Consider the following 22567-nt stretch of genomic DNA (forward strand, 5'->3'; position numbering starts at 1 on the left):
GGACACTGATGGAGAGGTGCGAATGGATTTACAAAGCGATTTAAGGTGGACCGGATCTACGAGTTTTTTCGTAGGCTCTGGTAATTCTAGTGTTAATGACATTTGTAACATTTCATTGCACTACCTCAGTAACAGCATTTGTTTTAATCAATGTAAAAAAAAAAAACTGAATTTAAACTTCTTTACTTTTTATTGTTTACAGAACTTTACTTTTATGAAAGATTGCACTACTGGTAGTATTTGCATTTAATGCATAATTTACCATTATGTTTTCGTAAATGTAAAGATTTTAATGCATACAGAATTGCAATTCTTTAAAAAAAAAAAGTTTTTTATTGAGTTGCAAAATATACTGTATTAGGTATCGAAAAGCATATCAAATGTCAATACTTAGTACCGTACCTTATGCATGAGTGCTCATTGGTGGTCAGCTATCATATACACAACAGTCTGTCTCGTGTGTCTTAAGACAAAATAATAAAACCTTTGGGCTGCAGACAGGTCTGAGTGAGTCACTGGGGATGTCAAACTACATGAATGGTGTTCCAAGGAGTGCACTGTGACGGCCCCCTGACTGGCTATGATTAAGTAAATGAAGGCTATGACTGTAAATAGCTTGGAAAGGTGTGTGAGTGTAATGGTGGCTTAAGTTATTCATACAATCGTTAATTAATGACATCTCTACTAACTAAAATTAATTCCTCAGAACTCGCCTGTAGGGTTCCCTCCCTCAGTTGGCCCATTTGCTAGTGCTGGAAATCACCGCCAGAGAAAGTAAAATCCACAGTCCTATTAGCCTCTTAACAGTGTAACCCTCATGAATAAAAGATCAAAAACAAACACATAAAGATATTGTGTAAAATGGTCAGGATTGTCTTCTTTGCCTTTAGAAAGCTTGGAAGTATAAAAAGAGTATTTTTTGAGGAAAACAGTTTAAAAGTATTGCAATATACCTTAAGTGTTTTCCTAAGCTTTAATTCTTATAGTACTATATGCACACACATTTACAGACACTTAAAAGTACATTATTTAAAAAGCAATTAAAACACAGTATTAAGGCCTTTGTGTTCCATTGGTCAAAAGCCAAGGAGGAAGTGTTAGCTTTCCAACATAATCCGCTCACTGATTATAGCATTTGTAAATATTACTGCTGGAGCTACATTAATAAGAAACAAATGCAAATATAAGCTGCACTCAGTATTCATTCTCTTTCATGTTTATTTCATGGCAGTATCAGTTCTTTCTTCATACAAAAACATGCTCTTTTGCTTGTTACGGGCCAGGACTCCTACAATTTGGTAAAATATTTGAGCATAAACATCAAATCTATATTGTAGTAACTTGTGCATTTATTATAATGCTAATGCATATTGAGTATTTTAATGTCTCTTGGTAAAAATAAATAATTTACAGATTCCACTTTACTATGTTCCACTATTCATTGTGATCTTACTTGAGCAAATACTTGGGTAAATAATACATCATTCACTATTATAATAAAACTTGCTTCTTTGGTACTATACAGGTGTTTATCAACAGGGTTATGTCTTTACAGTAAGGTGGCACAGAACTCCCTATGTCAACCTTCACTCTCTGGATTACTCATCTTTAATTGAAAAAATTGTAAAACAAACAAACAAACAAACAAACAAATAAATAAGGAGGTGGTGATTAGTTGGGCCCTGTTTGGCAGCTGTGCAATTTAAAAAATAAATTAAGTGTATTAGGTGGTAGCCACAAATACTCGGGAGTCCTGAGTAAAACTTCTGGTTGAGTGAACGCTGGCATGACTACTCGCCACTGCTCTCCGGTAACTAACTTTTTTTACGATTAAATTACAATCTAATGGACTAAGCAGCTGTTTCAAAGGATATATCTTGGACTTGATTTGCTGTTCTGGAGTTACCACGCTTGATTGTACTACAGATGAACTCCCCATAACTGATCACTTTCTTATTTCATTCAGTGTTAAACTTGCACTTTCCAACACTAAGCTTTCCCGTCTCATGTCTTTCCTTTCGAACACTAAGCTTTCCTGTCTCATGTCTTTCCGTAATATTAAGATTAACTTAGGCTCTCTTTCCTCTAGTACTGACTCCCTTATAGACATTGATAATTTATCCATTCCTGAAGAACTGGTCTCACACTGTAACACTGGACTTGATGGTATTCTTAACTCTGTCGCCCCATTAAAAACTAGATCTGTTTCTTTCTCCTTTTCTGCTCCCTGGTTTAATGCCTGAACTTTGGCTTTTGAAAGCCAAAGGCCAGCAACTTGAACGGTTATATAAAAAAACTGGACTCTTTGTTCACAAAGAGATGTACGAAAACCATATACTTTATTACAAGGACTGTATTGCCCAAAACTAAATCTATTATACTCTCATCACCTCTTCCAATGAAGGAAACACCAAGTCATTGTTTTTACTACTTAACAATATCACACAACCCCCGTATTCTTTACCTTCTCACCTTTACTCAACTGAATTTTGCAATTCCCTTATGTCCTTTTTAAATGAAAAAATCCAGAAGATTCCCCAGTTCTCTGTACAGATTCCTCCAGTACTGCATTTGAATTCTTTTGCAATTTCCTCTTTTCAGCTTCCTACCTTCTCAGAAATCTCAGAACTTGTTTCTAAATCTAAGCCGGAATCCACCTGTCAACTAGACTCATTCCCTACAGTTCTGGTCAAAGTCTGCCTCCCCTCTCTGGTCCCTCTTATTTCTGCTATAATCCACTCTTCTTTCACTACTGGTAGATAGTACTGCTCCTTCATCTTTTAAAACTGCTGCAATAACCCCAATACTGAAAAAACTTGCTGCCGATCCAACTAATTTTAGTAATTTTCGCCCTATTTCTAATCTACCCTTCATTTCCAAAATTCTTGAATGAGTGGCTATTCAATTTCATTCTCTTTTATCTCAAAATAATCTATATGAACAGTTCCAGTCTGGTTTTCATCCCCTCCACAATACAGAAACAGCACTTATAAAAATTACTAATAACCTCCTTATGGTAGCTAATTCTGGTTTAATTACTATTCTCATTCTTCTTGATCTGAGTGCAGCCTTTGACACTCTTTCTCACACTACTCTACTCAATAGATTATCTTCGATTGGCATTATCCACACACCACTAGATTGGTTCATATCCTACCTCTCAGGCCGCATTCAGTTTGTTCAACTTACAACTTTCACATCCCAACCCACCGCTGTTACTTCTGGTGTGCCCAAGGGCTCTGTCCTGGGGCCCCTCCTTTTCATTATTTACCTCCTTCCCCATGGCAATATCTTTCGTAAATATAACACTAGCTTCCACTGCTATGAGGATGACACCCAGCTATATCTCACTAGCAAACCTACCGTTTCCTTTCCACCCTCCTCCCTTACTGATTGCATTGCAGAAATCAAACCCTGTTTTTTTTTCAAACTTTCTTAAATTAAATAGTGACAAAACTGAGGTTCTCCTCATTGGTACAAAATCAACATTATCCAAAACTGATCATTTTTCATTTCTTACTGATAATTCCTCTGTCTCCCCTTCCCCACAGGTTAAGAGTTTGGGTGTCATCCTTGACAGTACTTTATCCTTTCAGTCCCACATCAATAACATCTCCCGGTCTGCATATTTCCACCTGCGTAACATTACTCATATTCACCCCTCCCTCACTCTCCACACCACTGCTATCCTTGTTCCTAGCCTTGTCACCTTGTCTGGATTATTGCAATTCCCTTTTCTTTGGTCTTTCTTGCAAATCTCTTTATAAGCTTCAACTGGTCCAGAATTCAGCTGCCTGCATCACTACTAGAACCCCCTCTATTCACCATATCACTCATGTTTTGCAGCAGCTTCATTTGCTTACAGTTCAGTTCCGAATTCAATTCAAAATTCTCCTACTAACTTTAAAGGCTATCCACAACCTTGCCCCTCCATATCTGTCCGACCTCCTCCATGTTGCCATTCCCTCCCGCACCCTCAGATCCTCTTCCTCCATCCACTTGACTGTCCCCTTCATCTGTCTTACCACTATGGGGAGCACAGCATTTAGTAGCTCTGCTGCCCCAGCTTTGGAACTCACTACCACTTGAGCTTAGAAATACTGAATCATTTTCACTTTTCAAATCTAAACTTAAAAATCAATAGTTTAAGACTGCTTTTTCTCTTTGATTAAAATTGCTCTGTCTGATTTTAACTTCTGTACTTTACTTTGGTTTATCATCTGTGTTTTGTCTATTGTTCGGTGTCCATGAGTGTTTAGAAAAGCGCTCATAAATAAATAAAATTATTATTATTTCAGGCTTTACAATTACCTATATAATGTCATGAGAACATGACAGTTCTCATTATTCTTTTTTCCAAATACAAATGCCTGCTTTTGACTTTTCTTTCTTTTTTTTTTTTAAATCTGTTTTTGGTACTCTGTGGTGGGTATTCTGTTGTGCTGCTGTCCGGTTAAATTACACTGCAACTACGTTTAGTGTTTAAAAGGATGAAGGATACTAATGACTAACATGATACCTACTAAATCAAGTTTTCAAGACTGCTGCATCATACCTAGATATTAATGAATAACTCTGCCTCATTTAACACTAGAATTACCAGAGCCTATGAGACAGCTCATAAATCCGGCACACCTTAAATCCATTCTCACCTCTCCGTCAGTGTCTTTTGTCCTGTAAATGTGTTGATAAGCAGCAAGCAGCCTGGTATCCCATCCCCCTGCCCACCGCTGCAGTTCATTTCGCAAAGAAGTTTGTCAGTGCTCAGTGTTTATCTTCGAGTGAAGTGCTGGAGCTTTATAGGGTAAAATAGTACATCATCATTTGGAATACATACATTTCATGTGTGTTCCGTGTCAACAACAATCTATGTAAAACGGAGTTAACACAAACATTTTTCACGTTTTAGTAATAACTGAAAAAATGTAGACATGAAATGTATAAGGTGTGACGCCTGAAATACAAATATGAAATAAACACTTTCACAAAAGGTACAAGTATAAGAAAACAAGTGCACTCTTATTCAAGAATTTAACCAAAGAAAAAAGAAAGCAGGTTACGGTAGGCGGTTGATACAACAGCTTGCGTGGTGCAATGCTAAGAACTGCTGCCTTCCAATCAAGAGGGTCGTGGTTTCGATATCAGCTGCTTCCCAAATTTACCATTTTCAGCAGTGAGCTGTTCTTATTGTTAATATCATACAATAAAAGCATACAATTAATTTGCGTCTATAAATTTATAGTTACAGTTAGCGTTTTTTTTTTTCAGTTTTATTCTCTCACTCACGTTCAAGCTCCCACATACCCCCCGGATCTGATGTGGTTTTCAGATAAAGACATGGTATAACAAAAAAAACTTGTTTTGTTACACCCCCTCTTTATTTGAAAACTGTGTCAGATCTTGTGCACGAACGAGACTGGGAAAACTGTGGACGTGGATGTGAGTGGTGTGCATGACTGAATGACTGTGAATGTCAATTTTTTTTTAATTCAGTTTTATTCTTGAGTGCTCCTGCTCACGCTGAATTAGTATGCATTTTCTGATCCATGATGTCAAAGCCGCACTGACAAAAAAGAGAGACTTAGGTACAACATTTTCCGAAATGTACAATACAGGTCATAAAATTAATAATTCCAAATGTCATATATACAGTGCATCCGGAAAGTAGTCACAGCGCATCACTTTTTCCACATTTTGTCATGTTACAGCCTTATTCCAAACTGGAATAAATTCATTTTTTTCCTCAGAATTCTACACACAACACCCCATGACAACGTGAAAAAAGTTTACTTGAGATTTTTGCAAATTTATTAAAAATAAAAAAATTGAGAAAGCACAAGTACAGTACATAAGTATTCACAGCCTTTGCCTTGAAGCTCAAAATTGAGCTCAGGTGCATCCTGTTTCCCCCGATCATCCTTGAGATGTTTCTGCAGCTTAATTGGAGTCCACCTGTGGTAAATTCAGTTGATTGAACATGATTTGAAAAGGCACACACCTGTCTATATAAGGTCCCACAGTTGACAGTTCAAGTCTGAGCCCAAACCAAGCATGAAGTCAAAGGAATTGTCTGTAGACCTCAGACAGGATTGTCTCGAGGCACAAATCTGGGGAAGGTTACAGAAAAATTTCTGGTGCTTTGAAGGTCCCAATGAGCACAGTGGCCTCCATCATCCATAAGTGGAAGAAGTTTGAAACCACCAGGACTCTTCCTAGAGCTGGCCGGCCATCTAAACTGAGTGATCGGGGGAGAAGGCCTTAGTCAGGGAGGTGACCAAGAACCCGATGGTCCCTCTGTCAGAGCTCCAGAGGTCCTCTGTGGAAAGAGGAGAACCATCCAAATGGACAACCATCGCTGCAGCAATCCACCAATTAGGCCTGTATGGTAGACTGGCCAGACGGAAGCCACTCCTTAGTAAAAGGCACATAAGCAGCCTGCCTGGAGTTTGCCAAAAGGTACCTGAAGTACTCTCAGACCATGAGAAACAAAATTCTCTGGTCTGATGAGACAAAGATTGAACTCTTTGGTGTGAATGCCAGGCGTCATGTTTGGAGGAAACTAGGCACTGCTCATCACCAGGCCAATACCATCCCTACAGTGAAGCATGGTGGTGGCAGCATCATGCTGTGGGGATGTTTTTCAGCAGCAGGAACTGGGAGACTAGTCAGGATAAAGGGAAAGATGACTGTAGCAATGTACAGAGACATCCTGGATGAAAACCTGCTCCAGAGCGCTCTTGACCTCAGACTGGGGTGACGGTTCATCTTTCAGCAGGACAACGACCCTAAGCACACAGCCAAGATATCAAATGAGTGGCTTCAGGACAACTCTGTGAATGTCCTTGAGTGGCCCAGACTTGAATCTGATTGAACATCTCTGGAGAGATCTTAAAATGGCCGTGCATCGACGCTTCCCATCCAACCTGATGGAGCTTGAGAGGTGCTGCAAAGAGGAATGGGCGGAAATGGTCAAGGATAGGTGTGCCAAGCTTGTGGCATCATTTTCAAAAACACTTGAGGCTGTAATTACTGCCAAAGGTGCATCGACAAAGTATTGAGCAAAGGCTGTGAATACTTATGTACATGTGATTTCTCAGTTTTTTTTATTTTTAATAAACTTGCAAAAACCTCAAGTAAACTTTTTTCATGTTGTCATTATGGGGTGTTGTGTGTAGAATTCTGAGGAAAAAAATGAATTTAATCCATTTTGGAATAAGGCTTAACATAACAAAATGTGGAAAAGGTGATGCACTGTGAATACTTTCCGGATGCACTGTATATATGACATTTGGAATTATTAATTTTATGACCTGTATTGTACATTTCGGAAAACGTTGTTGTACTAATGCAACATTACATTCATTTGCATACCTTCATGCAGTTGTAGTTAGTGACCGCATTTGGCTTTTTGTTCCAATCTTGGCCAGTGTCCACATGTTGCTGCATGTTGGTATTTCTTTTGAACTCCAGGAGATGCAGAGGACAGCATAGTACAGATAGGTCAGTTCCGCGCTATATACAATCATCAGATTCAAATGTTAACAGTTCCCACACACACCCAAGGACCGTCTTTACAACATGTGTATAAGGTGTGAAGCCTGAAGTCCAAATATCAAATAAACACTTTCACAAAAGGTACAAATATAACAAAACAAGTTCGCTTTTATTCAAGAATATAACCGAATAAAAAAGAAAGCATGTTACAGTAGACGGTTAATGCAACAGCTTGCGTATTGCAATGCTAAGAACTGATGACTCCCAATCAAGAGGTTCTGGGTTCGATGCTGGCAGCTTCTCAAGTTTACAATTTGGAGTAGAGAGCTGCTATTATTGTTAATATTATACAATAAAAACATACATTTGATTTGTATCTGTAACAGCCGCTGTAAATTTATAGTGCTCATCAAAGTTAGCGTTTTTAATTCAGTTTTATTCTCTCAGTCGTATTCATGCTCTCTCTGATCTGACACTGCTGTTTTCAAATAAAGACGAGCTATAACAGAGGTGAACTCAGATCGGAGAAAGAGAACATAAGCCCTTCCCGCAAGAAACATCCACTTACATATAAGAACAACACAGCTGTACCAGGCATAAAGGCGAAAGATGGCACCATTTGGATACAGGACGAAGCACGGCATCATCATGCCAATCACCTGTCCTTGAAACAAACAGCATGGCTTACAGAGCTCACCAGCGTTACACCGCCCAGATCTAAACACTAGCATGGTATATGTGCCCAAAAATAGTCTAACTACATTCTCGTACCATTGCTCGCGTACTAAAGTGTCAGCAGGTATTTTTTATGGCATTACACGTGTAATTTGTGAGCATGCCCTTGACGATTAAACAGAGGAAGCTCTGCTATATACTTGTGACTTTACGCTGTAGGAAGATAAGTAAATAAATCAAGATAAATAACATTCGATCTGGCTTTTATATAAGTAACATATAAATGCTTCTTATGTAAAGACCATCAAAAAACATAATCACAAACATGAGTTTGCTCGATACATTGGTGAGCTCTGTAAGCCATGCTGTTTTTTTTAAGGAGGACAGGTGATTGGCAAGATGATGCCAGACTTCGTCCTGTATCCAAATGGTGCAATCTTTCACCTTTACACCTGGTGCAGCTGTGTCGTTCTTATATGTGAGTGGACATTTCTTGCGGGGAGGGCTTCTGTTCTCTTTTTCCGATCTGAGTTCACCTCTGTTATAGCGTGTCTTTATTTGAAAAAAGCCGTGTCAGATCAGGGCGAGCGTGAACGCGAATGAGAGAATAAAACTGAATAAAACGCTAACCTTTACAAGTACCATACATTTAAAGCAGCTGTCACAGACTCAAATCAAATGTATGCTTTTATTGCATAATAGTAACAATAAGAACAGCTCACTACTCAAAAAGTTTATTTTGGGAGACATTAAGACTTAAACCCAGAATCTTCTGAATTGGAGACAGCAGCACTAACCAGTATACTACCTGAGAAGTCAGGACAACAAGCAATACTAACCTGATTTCTTTTTCTTTGGTTATAGTCTTGGAAAAAAAGCACATTTGTTGTGTTAGACTTGTATCTTTTGTGAAAGTGCTTATTTGATATTGGGACTTCAGTCTTCACACATTATACACTTCATGTCTATTTATTGGCGTTAGTACTAAACATGGAAAAAGTTTGTCTTTTAGGTATGTGTTTAACATTTCTGTCATCCTACACTTAAACAGATCTTTGTGGACACAGAACACACATGAAATGCATGTGTTCCGAATAACAATATATTTTTTTAGCCTAGGTACCTGACTCACTGATAAACAAGGCTTCATTTGGGAGAGGTTTTTGCAGTTTATCCGGTGGTGGGGGGATGGTATAGCAGGCTGCTTGGGATTATCGACACATTTACAAGACAAAAGACGCTGAATGGAGATGTGTGAGTGGATTTAAGGTGGGCCAGATTTACAAGTTTTCTCGTAAACTTTGGTAATTCTAGTGTTAAGTACTACAGAATGCCCAGGTGGTGTGGTTAATTTCTTCCAGCATCAGTGCAAGAGTTTGTTGCGCTCTCACTCCCTGGTCATATGACCACAGCATGCACTACAGTGAATTTCCCCTTGGGATTAATAAAGTATCTATCTATCTATCTATCAGATTGGCCACTGACTTTAGCCATTATATAACCATCAGACTTTTTTCTATTCTAATTTGTATTTTGTTATTTGTAAAGCAAACTAAGCTACACTTTTGAATAAAAATGTGTATATACTGTGAATAAACATGGTTGTTGATTCAAATGCAACCCATCTGAGTAAAATAGTAAGTACATTACATTTTGACTCTAAGTAAGTACCAATGTTCAATAACTGCAAGATACATTTATTTCTTCGTAAATGTGTAAACTAGATTTCTTTCCTACACAGAGAGGTGAATTAAAAAGCTTAATAGTAATCTCAGAATATAAAAGGGGGCAACAACAATAAATAGTACTGCTAAAACTTCAACAATGTCTTCCATAGCCACAGCTTAAGATTGATGTAATTATTATACAATTACCACCTTTGTTAGTTACGGAAAACACCAGAAGGCAGGACACCAGTCTGTTTCAACATACGAGTATCAGCAAAAACAAAAACATAGAAGACGTTTAACCTTATTTTTTGCTACATTTACGAGTGGCAAATCCTGCTCGATTTCCCAAGAAACTGCGCCAAAATATCCAGTGAGGTGACAGCAACAGCCTGGGAAGCTGAGCTAGCAAAAACGCAAGCGCAGCAATCGGGAGCAGAAACAAGGGAAATGCGGCAGTGTTAGCACAAGGCTAAAAACTAACCCCACCAGACCTGCGATATCGTCCATTCTGCTCGCAAACGTCCGATCACTGGATAACAAGCTGGATTATATAAAGCTGCAGCGGGCCAAGCAGTGGGAAATGAGAGATTGTTGCATCTTCATTTTCACCGAGACATGGCTCCAGACTCGTCCATCCAGCTAGACGGACAGAGACGCCTTTTTGTCTGGTAAGACCCGCAGAGGGGGGACTGTGTGTTTATGTGAACAGAAAGTGGTGTACGAATGCTGCCTCAGTTGTGCGACACTGCTCCCCGCTGATACAGGTTTTATCAGTAAGGTGTCTGCCTTTCTACCAGCCGAGGGAATACAGTTGCGTGCTGGTGGTTGCCGTCTACCACCTGCCTAGCGCAAATGCTAACCAGGCGCTAGCGGAACTCTGCGAGATCAGCAAACTGCAACCCCGAGGCATTTTTCATTATTGCTGGAGACTTCAATCATGCCAACTTGAAGTCAGTTCTCCCAAAATTCTCCCAGAATGTGAACTTTGCTACTAGAGGGGGAAGCTGTCTGACACAATGTTTACGGGAGCGCTCCTGATGCCTACAAGGCCCTACCCTACCCCCCACCACGGCTGCGCAGACCAAATCAGCATTTTTATGGTTCCTGCATAGAAGTCCCTGCTGAAGCACACTAAACCTGCCTGCAAAAACATCACAGTGTGGCAGGTTGGTGCTGTTTCAGCTCTCCAAGACTGCTTCAAAATTGACAGACTAGGACATTTTCAGGGAAGCTGCTATGGATGGTGACTCCATCAATCTGGAGGAGTACACAGACTCTGTGACTGGCTACATCTCCAAATGCATAGAGGATGTTACTGTTACCAAGGATGCTACCAGAAGAGCCAACCAAAAGCCCTGGATGAAAAGAGAAGTGTACATTCTGCTCAAGATCAGAAATGCAGCCTTCAGATCTGGAGACAAGGCCGCCCTCAGGGTGACCACAGCCAACCTGTCTCGCACTATAAGGAGAGCTAAGTGTGCATACGCGCAGAAGATCAACAAACAACTAACTCAGCAGCACCAGAGACACACATCGTATGTGGCAGGGCGTTCGGACAATTACAAACTAAAAACCCAACCCACACAGCAGCGATGGTGATGCCTCCCTTCCGGATGAGCAGAACAACTTCTTTGCACGGTTTGAGGCACAGAACAAAGAACCTGCGAGAAAAACAACATCTCCCTCCACTGACCAGGTACTCTGTCTCTCCATATCTAACATGAAGAGGACTCTATCCAGAGTCAATACCCGCAAGGCTGCAGGACCTGACAACATACCTGGTAATGTGCTCAAAGAATGTGCCAGTCATCTGGCTGGTGTCCTCACAGACATCTTCCAACACATCTCTGAACCAGTCATCAGTCCCAGCATGCTTTAAGTCAACCACCATCATACCAGTGCTGAAGAAGTCACCAGTGACATGCTTGAATGACTACCGACCAATTGCACTCAGGCCAATCATAATGAAGTGCTTCAAAAGGTTAGTCATGTCACACAAAGACTAATCTCCCTGCCTGCCTTGACCCTCTTCTGTTTGCATACCACTCAAACAGGTCAACTGAGGATGCCATATGCTCTGCCCTTCACCTCTCCCTGACACATCTGGATAAAAAAGACACATATGTCAGGATGCTATTCATAGGCTTTAGCCCTGCCTTCAACACAATCATCCCTCAAAAGCTGGTTGTAAAACTGAGCAGATTGGGCCTGAAAACCACCCTCTGCAATTGGATCCTGGACTTCTTGACAGAGAGGCCCCAGTCAGTTCGGATAGGCTGCAACACCTCCAGCAACATCACACTGAGCACTGGAGCGCTGCAGGGCTACGTGCTTTGTCTACTGCTGTTCACCCTGCTGACTCACGACTGCACAGCCACGCACAACACCAACCACATCATTAAGCTTGCGGATGAAGCAACAGTGCTGGGTCCGATAAGCAGGGATGATGAAACAGCATACAAAGATGAGGTGGACGGATGTCTGCATGGTGTGAAGACAACTATCTCTCAATGTTGACAAGACAAAAGAGAATCGTGGACTTCAGAAAATCTCATCCTGCCCACATCCCACTCAGTATCAACGGTTTAGATGTGGAGACTGTTGGGAGTACAAAGTTCCTCAGTGTGCACATAACTGAGGAACTTACGTGGACACATAACACCTCCTCACTAATCAAGAAAGCCCAGCAGAGGCTACACTCCCTGAGGCAGCTGAAGCGAGCAAGTTTTCCCCCCTCCATCCTCACCATGTTCTACAGGGGCACCATTGAGAGTGTTCTGACCAGCTGCATCATGGTACGGCAACTGCAACATATCCGACCGCAAGCGCCTGCAAAGGATAGTGAAGACAGCAGAGAACATTATTGGGGTGCCTCTCCCTTCGCTACAGGACATATTTTACAAACGCAGTGTTCGCAAGGCCTGCAGCATTGTGCAGGACCCTTTACACCCCACACATGGACTTTTCACACTTCTGCCATCCAAGAGAAGATACTGCAGCATCAAAGCCAGATCTTCCAGGCTGCAGGAGAGTTTTTACCCCCAAGCTATCCGACTCCTTAACACCATGCTGCCCCCTGGGATCTTCCACACTGCTTCAACCACCTCTAAAAACAGAACTTTTATACATGCAAGCCACTTTCCTGCAAAGACGAGTGGGCATGTAGAAAAGAACTGAAAATCTCATACTGACCTTTAAGTATTTGGACACTCTTGATATCCTTCTGTTGTGAAACATTCTGACCTGTCATTGTTTACACATGTCTTAAACAACTATTATCATACACTGATAATTTCTGTATTATCTATATCTATTATTTATTTATGATATTACATATCTATTGACTATATTTATGTATCTAGATTGCACATACCATACATTGCATCAATGTTCATATTGCTAACTACAAGTCAATATTGCTGCTACTTCTTTGTCTTGTGTTCGCACAATGTCTTGTTTGTGTTTTAATTTTAAATTTCAATTTTAATTCTATATTTAATGTATTATTTGCACGTCATGTTGTTACTCTATGGACTGCGGACCCTGAGCTTCGTAATTTCGCCTATCTGTATACTTGTATATGGTTGAGATGACAAGAAAGTTCACTTTGACTTTCTGTTCCATTACTCACATCACAAGGCTTTTATATTAATAACTTCTGTAATATCTTGTTGGGCATTAACTACATTGGCACTGTGAAGTGTCACACTTGAGGGCTGTGATGTGCAACATATTTTTTCCCTGTTTTTATTTCTGGTTAGCTCAGTTTCTTTTGAGATAAAAATGACCAAACTAAAAGAAAACAGTATGCTGGAAGAAAATCCATTACATAAATAAAAGTCAACGTATTTAATAAAAGTAATGGCGGTTTTGAAATTTATGATTGAAGCACTGTTGATTAATATCAGGGGTCTCCAATTGTTTAGGCTATCATTAAACAAAAAACAGAGGTTTCAGAACTTACAGTGTGTGTCAGACTACTACAATTATTTTAACAGTCTTCCAGTGCAAGGTATTTACAGGGTGGAAGAATGCTGTTGTCAGAGTTAATTATTATTTTCATTATGCCACATAAAAATGTCAAGACAGCTACAAATTTTTATGCTAGACACCTTGTTCTTCCAAAAGGCTGTTAAACAAGTTTAAGTGTTTAATCTGTTACTCACTATAACCAGCAGACTAGGCTGACGTGTTCTTTATTAACATGACTACCTGGCAAGCTAGCCAATTCAGAGAGTGATAGATATGCACTTGGCACAGTACAGCATACATATAAATAAAGCCATCTTTAAACGTATTAGAAAAATCCTTATGTCCTGCAAGAGAGAATATTGTCATATGTCATTTATCTATGTGTAGTTGTTTACATTGTGCCTTTTATATCTAATATTGAGTGTTTCCACTCTTTCTACCGTCTATTGTATGTTTATTTTTCTTAAAATAAAACTGCTAGAATGTGATTAAAATAAAAAAAAGATGAAGGGGCAGAATATTTGCTTATTTGTCTGAGCCACACCCTAAATTCCCAAAAACAATCCAGAATGGTCCAAATTTAACTAACAGAATTGTATTTGCTGGTCAAGAATCCCATCTTTAATTGAAAAGTTTGTCCATGTGTGAAAGTGTTTCCACCATGTGAACTGCTCTGATTTTCTATTTGATGTCTGGATTATGTGACACAAATGACATGAGAAAATGAGATTAAAAATTTTTCTTGGCCACCAATACCAATGACCTGGGATGATATTAAAATATCATCATTTACCAGTAATCAAAAAGGCATTTATAAATTACTTTTTTTAATAACAGATGAAAACAGGATATTTTTGATTCACCTATATTAATAAGACTTTATGATGGACTGGTGTTCTGTCTGAGCCCGTTTCCTGCCTAGATAAGCTCCAACAACAATTCCAAATTAGTACACTTCAGAATATTATACAAAAAGTATAACCTAACACATTTTTTGCATGTTAATTGCAGGGAAACTGTTTGCAGTTGTGCCCATTATCCAATGTTCTGTGTATATAATTAGATTCATTATATTTCTTTGCTGAATCATAGCAAAATAACAGACCAGCTGCTACTCTCAGCCAGTGCTTACTTGGTTCTGTAAACAGATAGGGATGTAAAAGTGGACTGCTTAAGAGACAATTGAAACGTAAAGCTGTGTCATACCAAGTGGTGAATCAAAACACAAATCCTCCCTATAAAACCACACCTAAGATTTCATGAAAAGCAGCTGTGTGCATTTTTAAAAGTACACATAGAGGTGGACATAGCAATGCTAAAAATACACATAAATTGAACTGTACCTGACAAATAGAATAACCTGGTGGATAAGGCACTGAACTATAAACCTACATTTCGGTGCTTATTTTTATTTTAACCAATCTCTATTTTAACTGTTTTTCTATAGTTATTAAACACACTACTATTTCATAGTCTCTATTATGGCAATCAAAAAATTCACAAAATGTTTAGAAACTCCTTACAGAAATTTAACAAGCATAACTTCAGTTTAATTAGTAACTGTGGTGATCAGTGTGTATTAAAGTCTTTTGCTATAACACTGCACCATCAGACAACAATTTTACAGAATAATTGTTAAATTACTGTATTATGTCTTGAGCAAATATTCATAGTGATAGTGAAATACAAACAGAAATATGAATGTAGATGTTGGACATTAATGCTTATTATAATCTTAAAACTTCAAAGTCAGAAACTTGCTTACAACTTTCTACTTTATCACAGAATTTACTAACACGGCAGCTTTTTTTTTTTTGTTTGATTTTACACTATTAGGCATATCTAAATAGTCAGAATTACCAAAAAAGTAAACACAGGCATAAACTATGATACAATGGCATAGCTACGTCATTGATACCTAAATTTCTAACTACTGAACTAACCAATATTACACAATAAAAAAAGACAACAAGGCCCTTAACCTAAAAATTGCTCTGGGGGGCTGTACAATGACTGACCATGCACTCTGACCCTCAAAAAGTCATGCAAAAAGACAATTTCCCCTCAGGGATTTAGCGCATAAAATAGAAAATAAATAGATAAAAACAAAGTAATACCATAAAATTTTAAGAAAGCTTAATTAAGGGAAGAAACAATAACAGTTGTTTTCAGGCAAGTTATCTGTTCAGATAACAAAAGGAGCTGGCTGGAATGAACACCTCCAACAAGTGTGACTCTACATCTAGATTATCTGCCAGGGTGTACAATATTCACACATTTTGTAAATATGAGCAGACTAATAAAAAGTTAAAATGTCCCTTTTTGGTGTAACACCGGGTTAAAGCTCATTCAGAGCAAAGGTTTCTAGCAGTTACAGCATAAAACAGTAACAGGAACAGCAAGTTTGGATAAAAGTAGAATACTTTATGGTGAAGTCTAAGATTAAAACGTTGACTTGCAGTAATTTAATCTATAAATACTGGTGATGTATTAAGGCTTAAAAGAAAAAGCCCATGTACATTAGAATGGAAGCTTGCTGCCTTTCAAGAATAATGTACATGCCAACACTGAATATTGAATATATGTGTACATACTGTATCTTTCACTCCACACTTCAAGAGAATTTGGCAAAAGTAGAAAATTGTTCTGTGGTCAGATGAATCAAAATTTGAAAGTCTTTTTTGAAAACACGTAAACAACGTACTCCGGTGTAAGGAGGAGAGGGGCCATCCGGGTTGTTATGCATTGTGGCAGGCGGCCAGGGTTCATGCCCAGCTGGGACGCCTCTGCACTCTATATTCAGGGGTAGCAGCCCTGGGTGGTGCAACACCTCTCCCTGGATGCTAGATGACCGCCATGGGGTGCTGCAGCTGGGACTCCTGAGAATATATGGACAGCATATTCACCACACCCGGAAATGCAGCCAGAACTCGGCAGTCAAACACCAGGTGAACTATAAAAGGGGCCAGCAGCCACCACTCCAGGAGCCAGAATCGGGAGGAGGACGACAAGGTTTCCTGGGAGGAGTGGTGGAGGAAGAAAGGAATTAGTGTGGTTTTTGTGTTGCTGTTTTTGGGACTGTGCTGTGGCTGAGGAACATGGGAAAGACATGCCAATAGCTGAAAAAAAAATAAATTTGTGTTTTATTTTTACGTGTGCCTCCATGTCAGGGCGGGCACCTATATAGCGCCTTTTCACACCACACTCAATTCAAAAGCTTTAATCTCTGATGGTAAGGGGGTGCATTCTTGCCTATGGAATTAGCAGTTTGCACATTTGGAAAGGCACCATCAATGCAGAAAGGTATATGCAGGTTTTAGAACAACATACGCACGTCAACGTTTTTTTCAGGCAAGGCCTTGCATATTTCAGGAGGACAATGCTAAACCGCATGCTGCATCTATTACAGCACGGTTTCGTAGTAGAAGAGTCCGGGTCCTGATGAACTGGCCTGCCTGGACTTTCACCAATTGTAAACATTTGGTGCATCATGAAACAAAAAATACGACAAAGATCACCCAGGACTGTTGTGCAACAGAAATCCAAAAATCAGACAAGAATGGGACGAATTTCCTCTCCTAAAATTCCAGCAACTGGTCTCCTCAGTTCCCAGATGTTTATAGACTGTTGTTAAAAGAAGAGGGGTGCTACCCAGTACTAAACATGGTCCTGTCAACTTTTTTAAGACATGTTGCTGCCATCAAATTCAAAATAACCTTATTCTTTTCTTAAAATGGTACATTTTCTCAGTTTAAACAGTTGATATGTTTTCTATGCCCTATTGTGAATACAACATGGGTTTATGAGATCTGCAAATCATTGCATTCTGTTTTCATGTACATTTTACACAGTTTTTTTTTGGAAATGGAGTTGTGCATAAAATTATGCAAATAGATTGGCATGGCTATTAAGTAGCATCTAACTGTAATCATTCTTAAATAACTGTAAAATTTCTTTTAAAGAGGAGGAAAGTTTTTTTTCTCCCCACTTGAAAAGAGCAGTACAGTAGTTAACTATGAATTTGTTGATTGTGATGAAGAATGGGATACAGCCACTGGATCTTATAAACATACCAAAACATGGAACAAGTTAAATGTGGATAAGTACAAATTACTAAGACAAACACACGTTCCTAGAGTGTGAAAAATATAACTGAACACCTATTGTGTTAAAAAACAAGCTTCTGACAAGTGCATGATTTAATACTTGCAGAGAAAAGGCACATGTGCACATGCCCACCACAGCCTAGTTATTCCGGTCTCTATTCATCCCATCACTAACTGGCTAACTATCTCTCACCCCTTCACCACCTAACAGCTAATGTGTGTTGAGCAGAATGGCACAAAATTGCTGCCATCAAATCATTCAGTGAGAAAGGTAGTGAGAAAATCATGTGAGGAGATCCCTCTGAGTGGACAGGGCAATGGTGCAGTTGGAACACTACCCCTAAACACTGCAGTATCATGCAAACAAAGTGCATCAACTTCTACAGTTAGGAATAAGTGTGTGCAAGAAAGAGCACTCCAAAGTATGGCCTTACTCAAATGCAAAAAACATATATGTTTCCATAATGACAGTTACAACAAAACTGCAGAATAGGCAGAAGAGCCCTTAACGGCAATACTAATATGGTTTCTTTTTCATATAACACAAGCTGCAGGAATGTTCAGTGAAGGCTTGAAAATATGCATAATGAAAACTATATGCATGTAAATATGCCTGTCTACTCTAATGTGGAAAACTCCTCTTGCTTACTTGAAGAAAAAAAAAGTTTAATGTTCAAGGAATTAAGTAATAATCAATGTAATGAAGAATTATTAACTGTCTTTCTGTTGGAAATGCTGCTCAGTGCACTAAAAACTTGGAAGCAAACACACAACAGAAATAAGACTAATGAATGTTACAAATATACACTTCAGCACATTCTAAAATTCCCTTTTTTTTTACATTTCTTTCAATTCAAGTTGCTGGACCAGTTTTTGTCAACTTTTAATCTTCTTCTATAATAAATAATCATGGTTTTAAATTTTGAACAAATAACTATAAACATATCATGCATTGACTTATGTTGCTCACCTTTTGGTAATTTGTTCAGTGGCAGGGCTTTCTCTTAAATGCACCCTGATAATTAAACTTTTTTTCCAGTTTTCCTCCACAATTACAAAGCCTATTTGGTAGAACTGGTGAATGTAAATTTATCCAGGAAGATCAAGTGTTAAGAGTTGCTTCCTGCCTTGTCCTCAATGTTGCCAGATTAGTACCATCTCTCCAGGACCACGAAACACAAGAATACATCTTTGGAGAATACATTTTTTATTTTTTTTTAACCCATCTTAAACTGGAACCCACAAAGAGTTTGCCCCTTCATCTCTACCCCTTTCACAAAACAAAACTGCCACAGTGTTGAACTTAAAATCGCAATGTTGCAGTTTCAAAACCTAACTACTGAATTGCACATTTACCCTGTACAGGTCACTTAAACAGCCCGTGTTCTACCATTAAAATTGTCATTTGGTTTAAGTGATGTTGATTATAAAGCAAAATTAAAATCATTACCACATAACATATTTATATGGTTTTGATACAAGGCAGAAAATTATTTTTTCTTACCTCCCAGTCTAGATAATCAACAACATCTTCAAAGTTGGTGAGAAGAGACACTGAGCAGAAAAGCCGCGGCAACTCATCCCTCGTCATTGGGGGAAAGCGGCTGTCTTTAAGGGCACTGCAGAAACAAAAATCTTCTTTTAAAATACAACAGATATAAATAAAAAGAAATATCTTGTAAAGGGAAAAAGTTTGTTAAAACACCACATCCTATTCCTCAGCGAAGGCACTATTTATCTCTATTTCTCTGGGATGCTAGTGTGATTTTGATATGTTGAAGAGGCAGTTTCATTTTCTTTATTACACGATTTATAAACACTAAGCTGCTATATACCTATGCGTAACATGTCCCTGTAGTTAATGTTGCAAATCCTAGCACAACCATCAAATGTATGAAATTTGGACATTCTTCTCATGTCATGTCAACATTGTCTTGTTCTTGATACACAATTTTTCTCCCACTCTCCAAAGATAGGCTAGATATACTGCTTGGGGAAACCAGACTGTTGTACTGGTGAAGATTTGTGTATGAATGACTGTGCCCTATTATGCACTAACGCCCAATCCATAGTGATGCCCAGTGGAGCCAGGACATGCTTTCAGGGTTATACTATCTTATATTAGAATAAGTAGAAAATGAATGAGTGAATGCTGTAACATTTTGTTGGAAGACAATTTTAGTGATGTGATGCAGCAAAATAATGTACTGCTATTAATGTTAAGGTTAAAAATAAAAACCTTTTTGAAGTAACCTGACAGGCGCTACTAACATACAAACTCTTCAGCTTCTGTTTAGTCCAGGAACTGACTGGACTTAAGCATAGGTCTGAAGTAAAAGACACATTTAGCAAACTAGTCAACTATTTGATGAAATTAGGAAGTAATACCATGCAATACAAATTAAAAGTCATAGATAAAATGAAAATGGCAACTATTTCATTTTATAACATTAAGGGAAAACAAGCTACACAGCATAAGGCTGTCAAGAAACTTATTGGACATTAAAACATTATTGTTACACATCATTCCCCTTTCAAACCAATCAGGGTTGCCTATCCCAGTAGCAGTAGGCTCAAGTAACAAAACAGGTCCGGACAGAACACCAGGCCATTGCACAGCCCACTCACACAAGGGACAATTTGGAATCCTGTTCATTATCCAGAAGTTTATATCTTTGGAGATATGAGAGAAAAACTACATTGACATTAAATAGTTGGGCACAGGATTTTAACCCACAACATTAGGTTAATGAAAGAGCAGTGTTAAAACACTGATTCACCATGCCATTCGATAAAGTATTGGCAAATTGAAAAAACTGGTTTAGACAGTCCAAATCCTAAATGGTCACACAAGGCTCAGAACTTTTATTCCAAAGGAAAAGAAGGCTAAAACATTTTGCAGCTCCCATTACAGCAAACACACTAACTCAAAAGGATTCAAGCTTTAAATCAGGATGCTGTAAGCCTGTGTAATGCAGCCAGCGGACAAACAGAGACATGAAGTATGAAGAAAACACAGTATGAAAGTTATGTAGGGGCAAACAAGTGCAAGGTAAATTACAGCATGAGCCGGAAGGAAGCTGTAGCTCAGAGACATTCAGCCATTTCAAAAGACCTCTATAACCCCCGCTGCCTGAAACCTTTGAGAATGATTAAAGAGATTCCATAAGAACAGTTGTTTAGGCATTCATTGGTGATCTTCTATATAGGTTGAGCTTATATTACAATATGAAGCTATCTGACAATTACTGCATCTCCAAAAGTGTATCTGAGAACCTAAAAAGAAATTTTTTTATTAACATTTTTTTTGCCTTGTTTCAAACATGCATAATTGACACTGTGCTTCCTACTCATTCTGCACCACGGCTTAGCATCCATAATCTCTACATTTAATTAACTGCATCATTAAAAATGATGAGGCTAACCATTAAAAATGTGACTATGTCAACAGCATTACTTTTTAATAAATATAAATTCCAACCCATTTAACCTAGAACTACAGGTTATTTATTTTAATACATTTTAATAAAATGCTGTGCATCTTTTCAGCATTTCTGTATAACAGCTTCAGAAAACAGAATTGTATACAGATTGAAAATAGAGCAGCAGAACCATGACAAGTCATTCTTTTTCTGCAAATCAGATAAACAGGAAAATCCTAAACTTGTGAATACAGTCTGCTTGGCCTTAGCTAAAGGTAATGGGATACAAAAATAATTTAGGAAGAGACATCTCATATTTCTATGCTGTAATGAATGTTTTTTACGGGTATGCAATTTAGTAAAAACATTGCAATGCCCACTGGCCAAATCCTTTGTGAAATTTCATTATAATAAATCAACTAGTAGAAAAATGACACAGCATCAAGGCCGAGGTTGAATCTAATTAAGTTTAAAACAAAATTAAATATAGAATGCACTAAAAAGTCAAGTTTGACAGGGTTGAAATGGAGAAGAAACCAAAATAGTAAACCTAGACAAGAAAAGAAAACAATGTGCACAGTCAGTCTTCACGACAGATGTAAACCAAGCAGACATTTATAATTCTGAAACCCTTAGCCTTCACTATAAGGTTTTAAAACTAAACAAATAAGAAGAGATCCATGTATCAATGTCACTCAAATTACACAGTGTTGGATCATTAAATACAATAATAAAAGAAAAATAAGGCAATTTGTGTTAGTCTAAATATTCGAAAAACTAATGGATGAAAAGGCATTTTTAATTAATTGCCTCCATGGAGAAAAAAAAAACCTCCTTCAAACTGTTTGTTATGATGATGTAAAAGTAATTAATACTGCAAGAATGGACCTTTCACAAAAATACGTAAAATACTAAGGGATGTAGCACTGGACCAAGAAAATTGTGCTTGCAAAATTAATCAACTAAAACAAAGACTACACAGCATATTCAAATTAAAAATAATATGGAAAGCTGATGATGATATGGGTAAAATTCAAAACATGAAGGATTAATGACTTATATAATCCATATAACCAAAAATAAGGAAAGCTCTAATTCATTCAGCCAATAAGTGTCAGCAGACACCAAAGAGGCCTTCAACAATGCTGCAAATTTTACACTGCTTAGAAATATTTTTTCTTAAACAAAATGCTAGTGGAATGAGCCCATATGTTCTAAATATTTAGAA

The 22567-nt window shown here is 38.3% G+C and overlaps 1 protein-coding gene across 2 annotated transcripts in view; it reads right to left on the reverse strand.

Moving 5' to 3' along the window:
• The window catches only part of ammecr1 (AMMECR nuclear protein 1), a 146136-nt gene that overhangs the window by 36807 nt on the left and 86762 nt on the right, over positions 1 to 22567 (reverse strand). For both annotated transcript variants that reach the window (XM_039766530.1, XM_039766531.1), the window contains one exon: positions 19422 to 19536. In XM_039766530.1, the coding sequence (XP_039622464.1) occupies positions 19422 to 19536 (115 nt within the window). The remainder of the gene's footprint in view (positions 1 to 19421; positions 19537 to 22567) is intronic.

The sequence above is a fragment of the Polypterus senegalus genome, chromosome 10 (assembly GCF_016835505.1).
Source record: "Polypterus senegalus isolate Bchr_013 chromosome 10, ASM1683550v1, whole genome shotgun sequence".
Taxonomy (NCBI): domain Eukaryota; kingdom Metazoa; phylum Chordata; class Cladistia; order Polypteriformes; family Polypteridae; genus Polypterus; species Polypterus senegalus.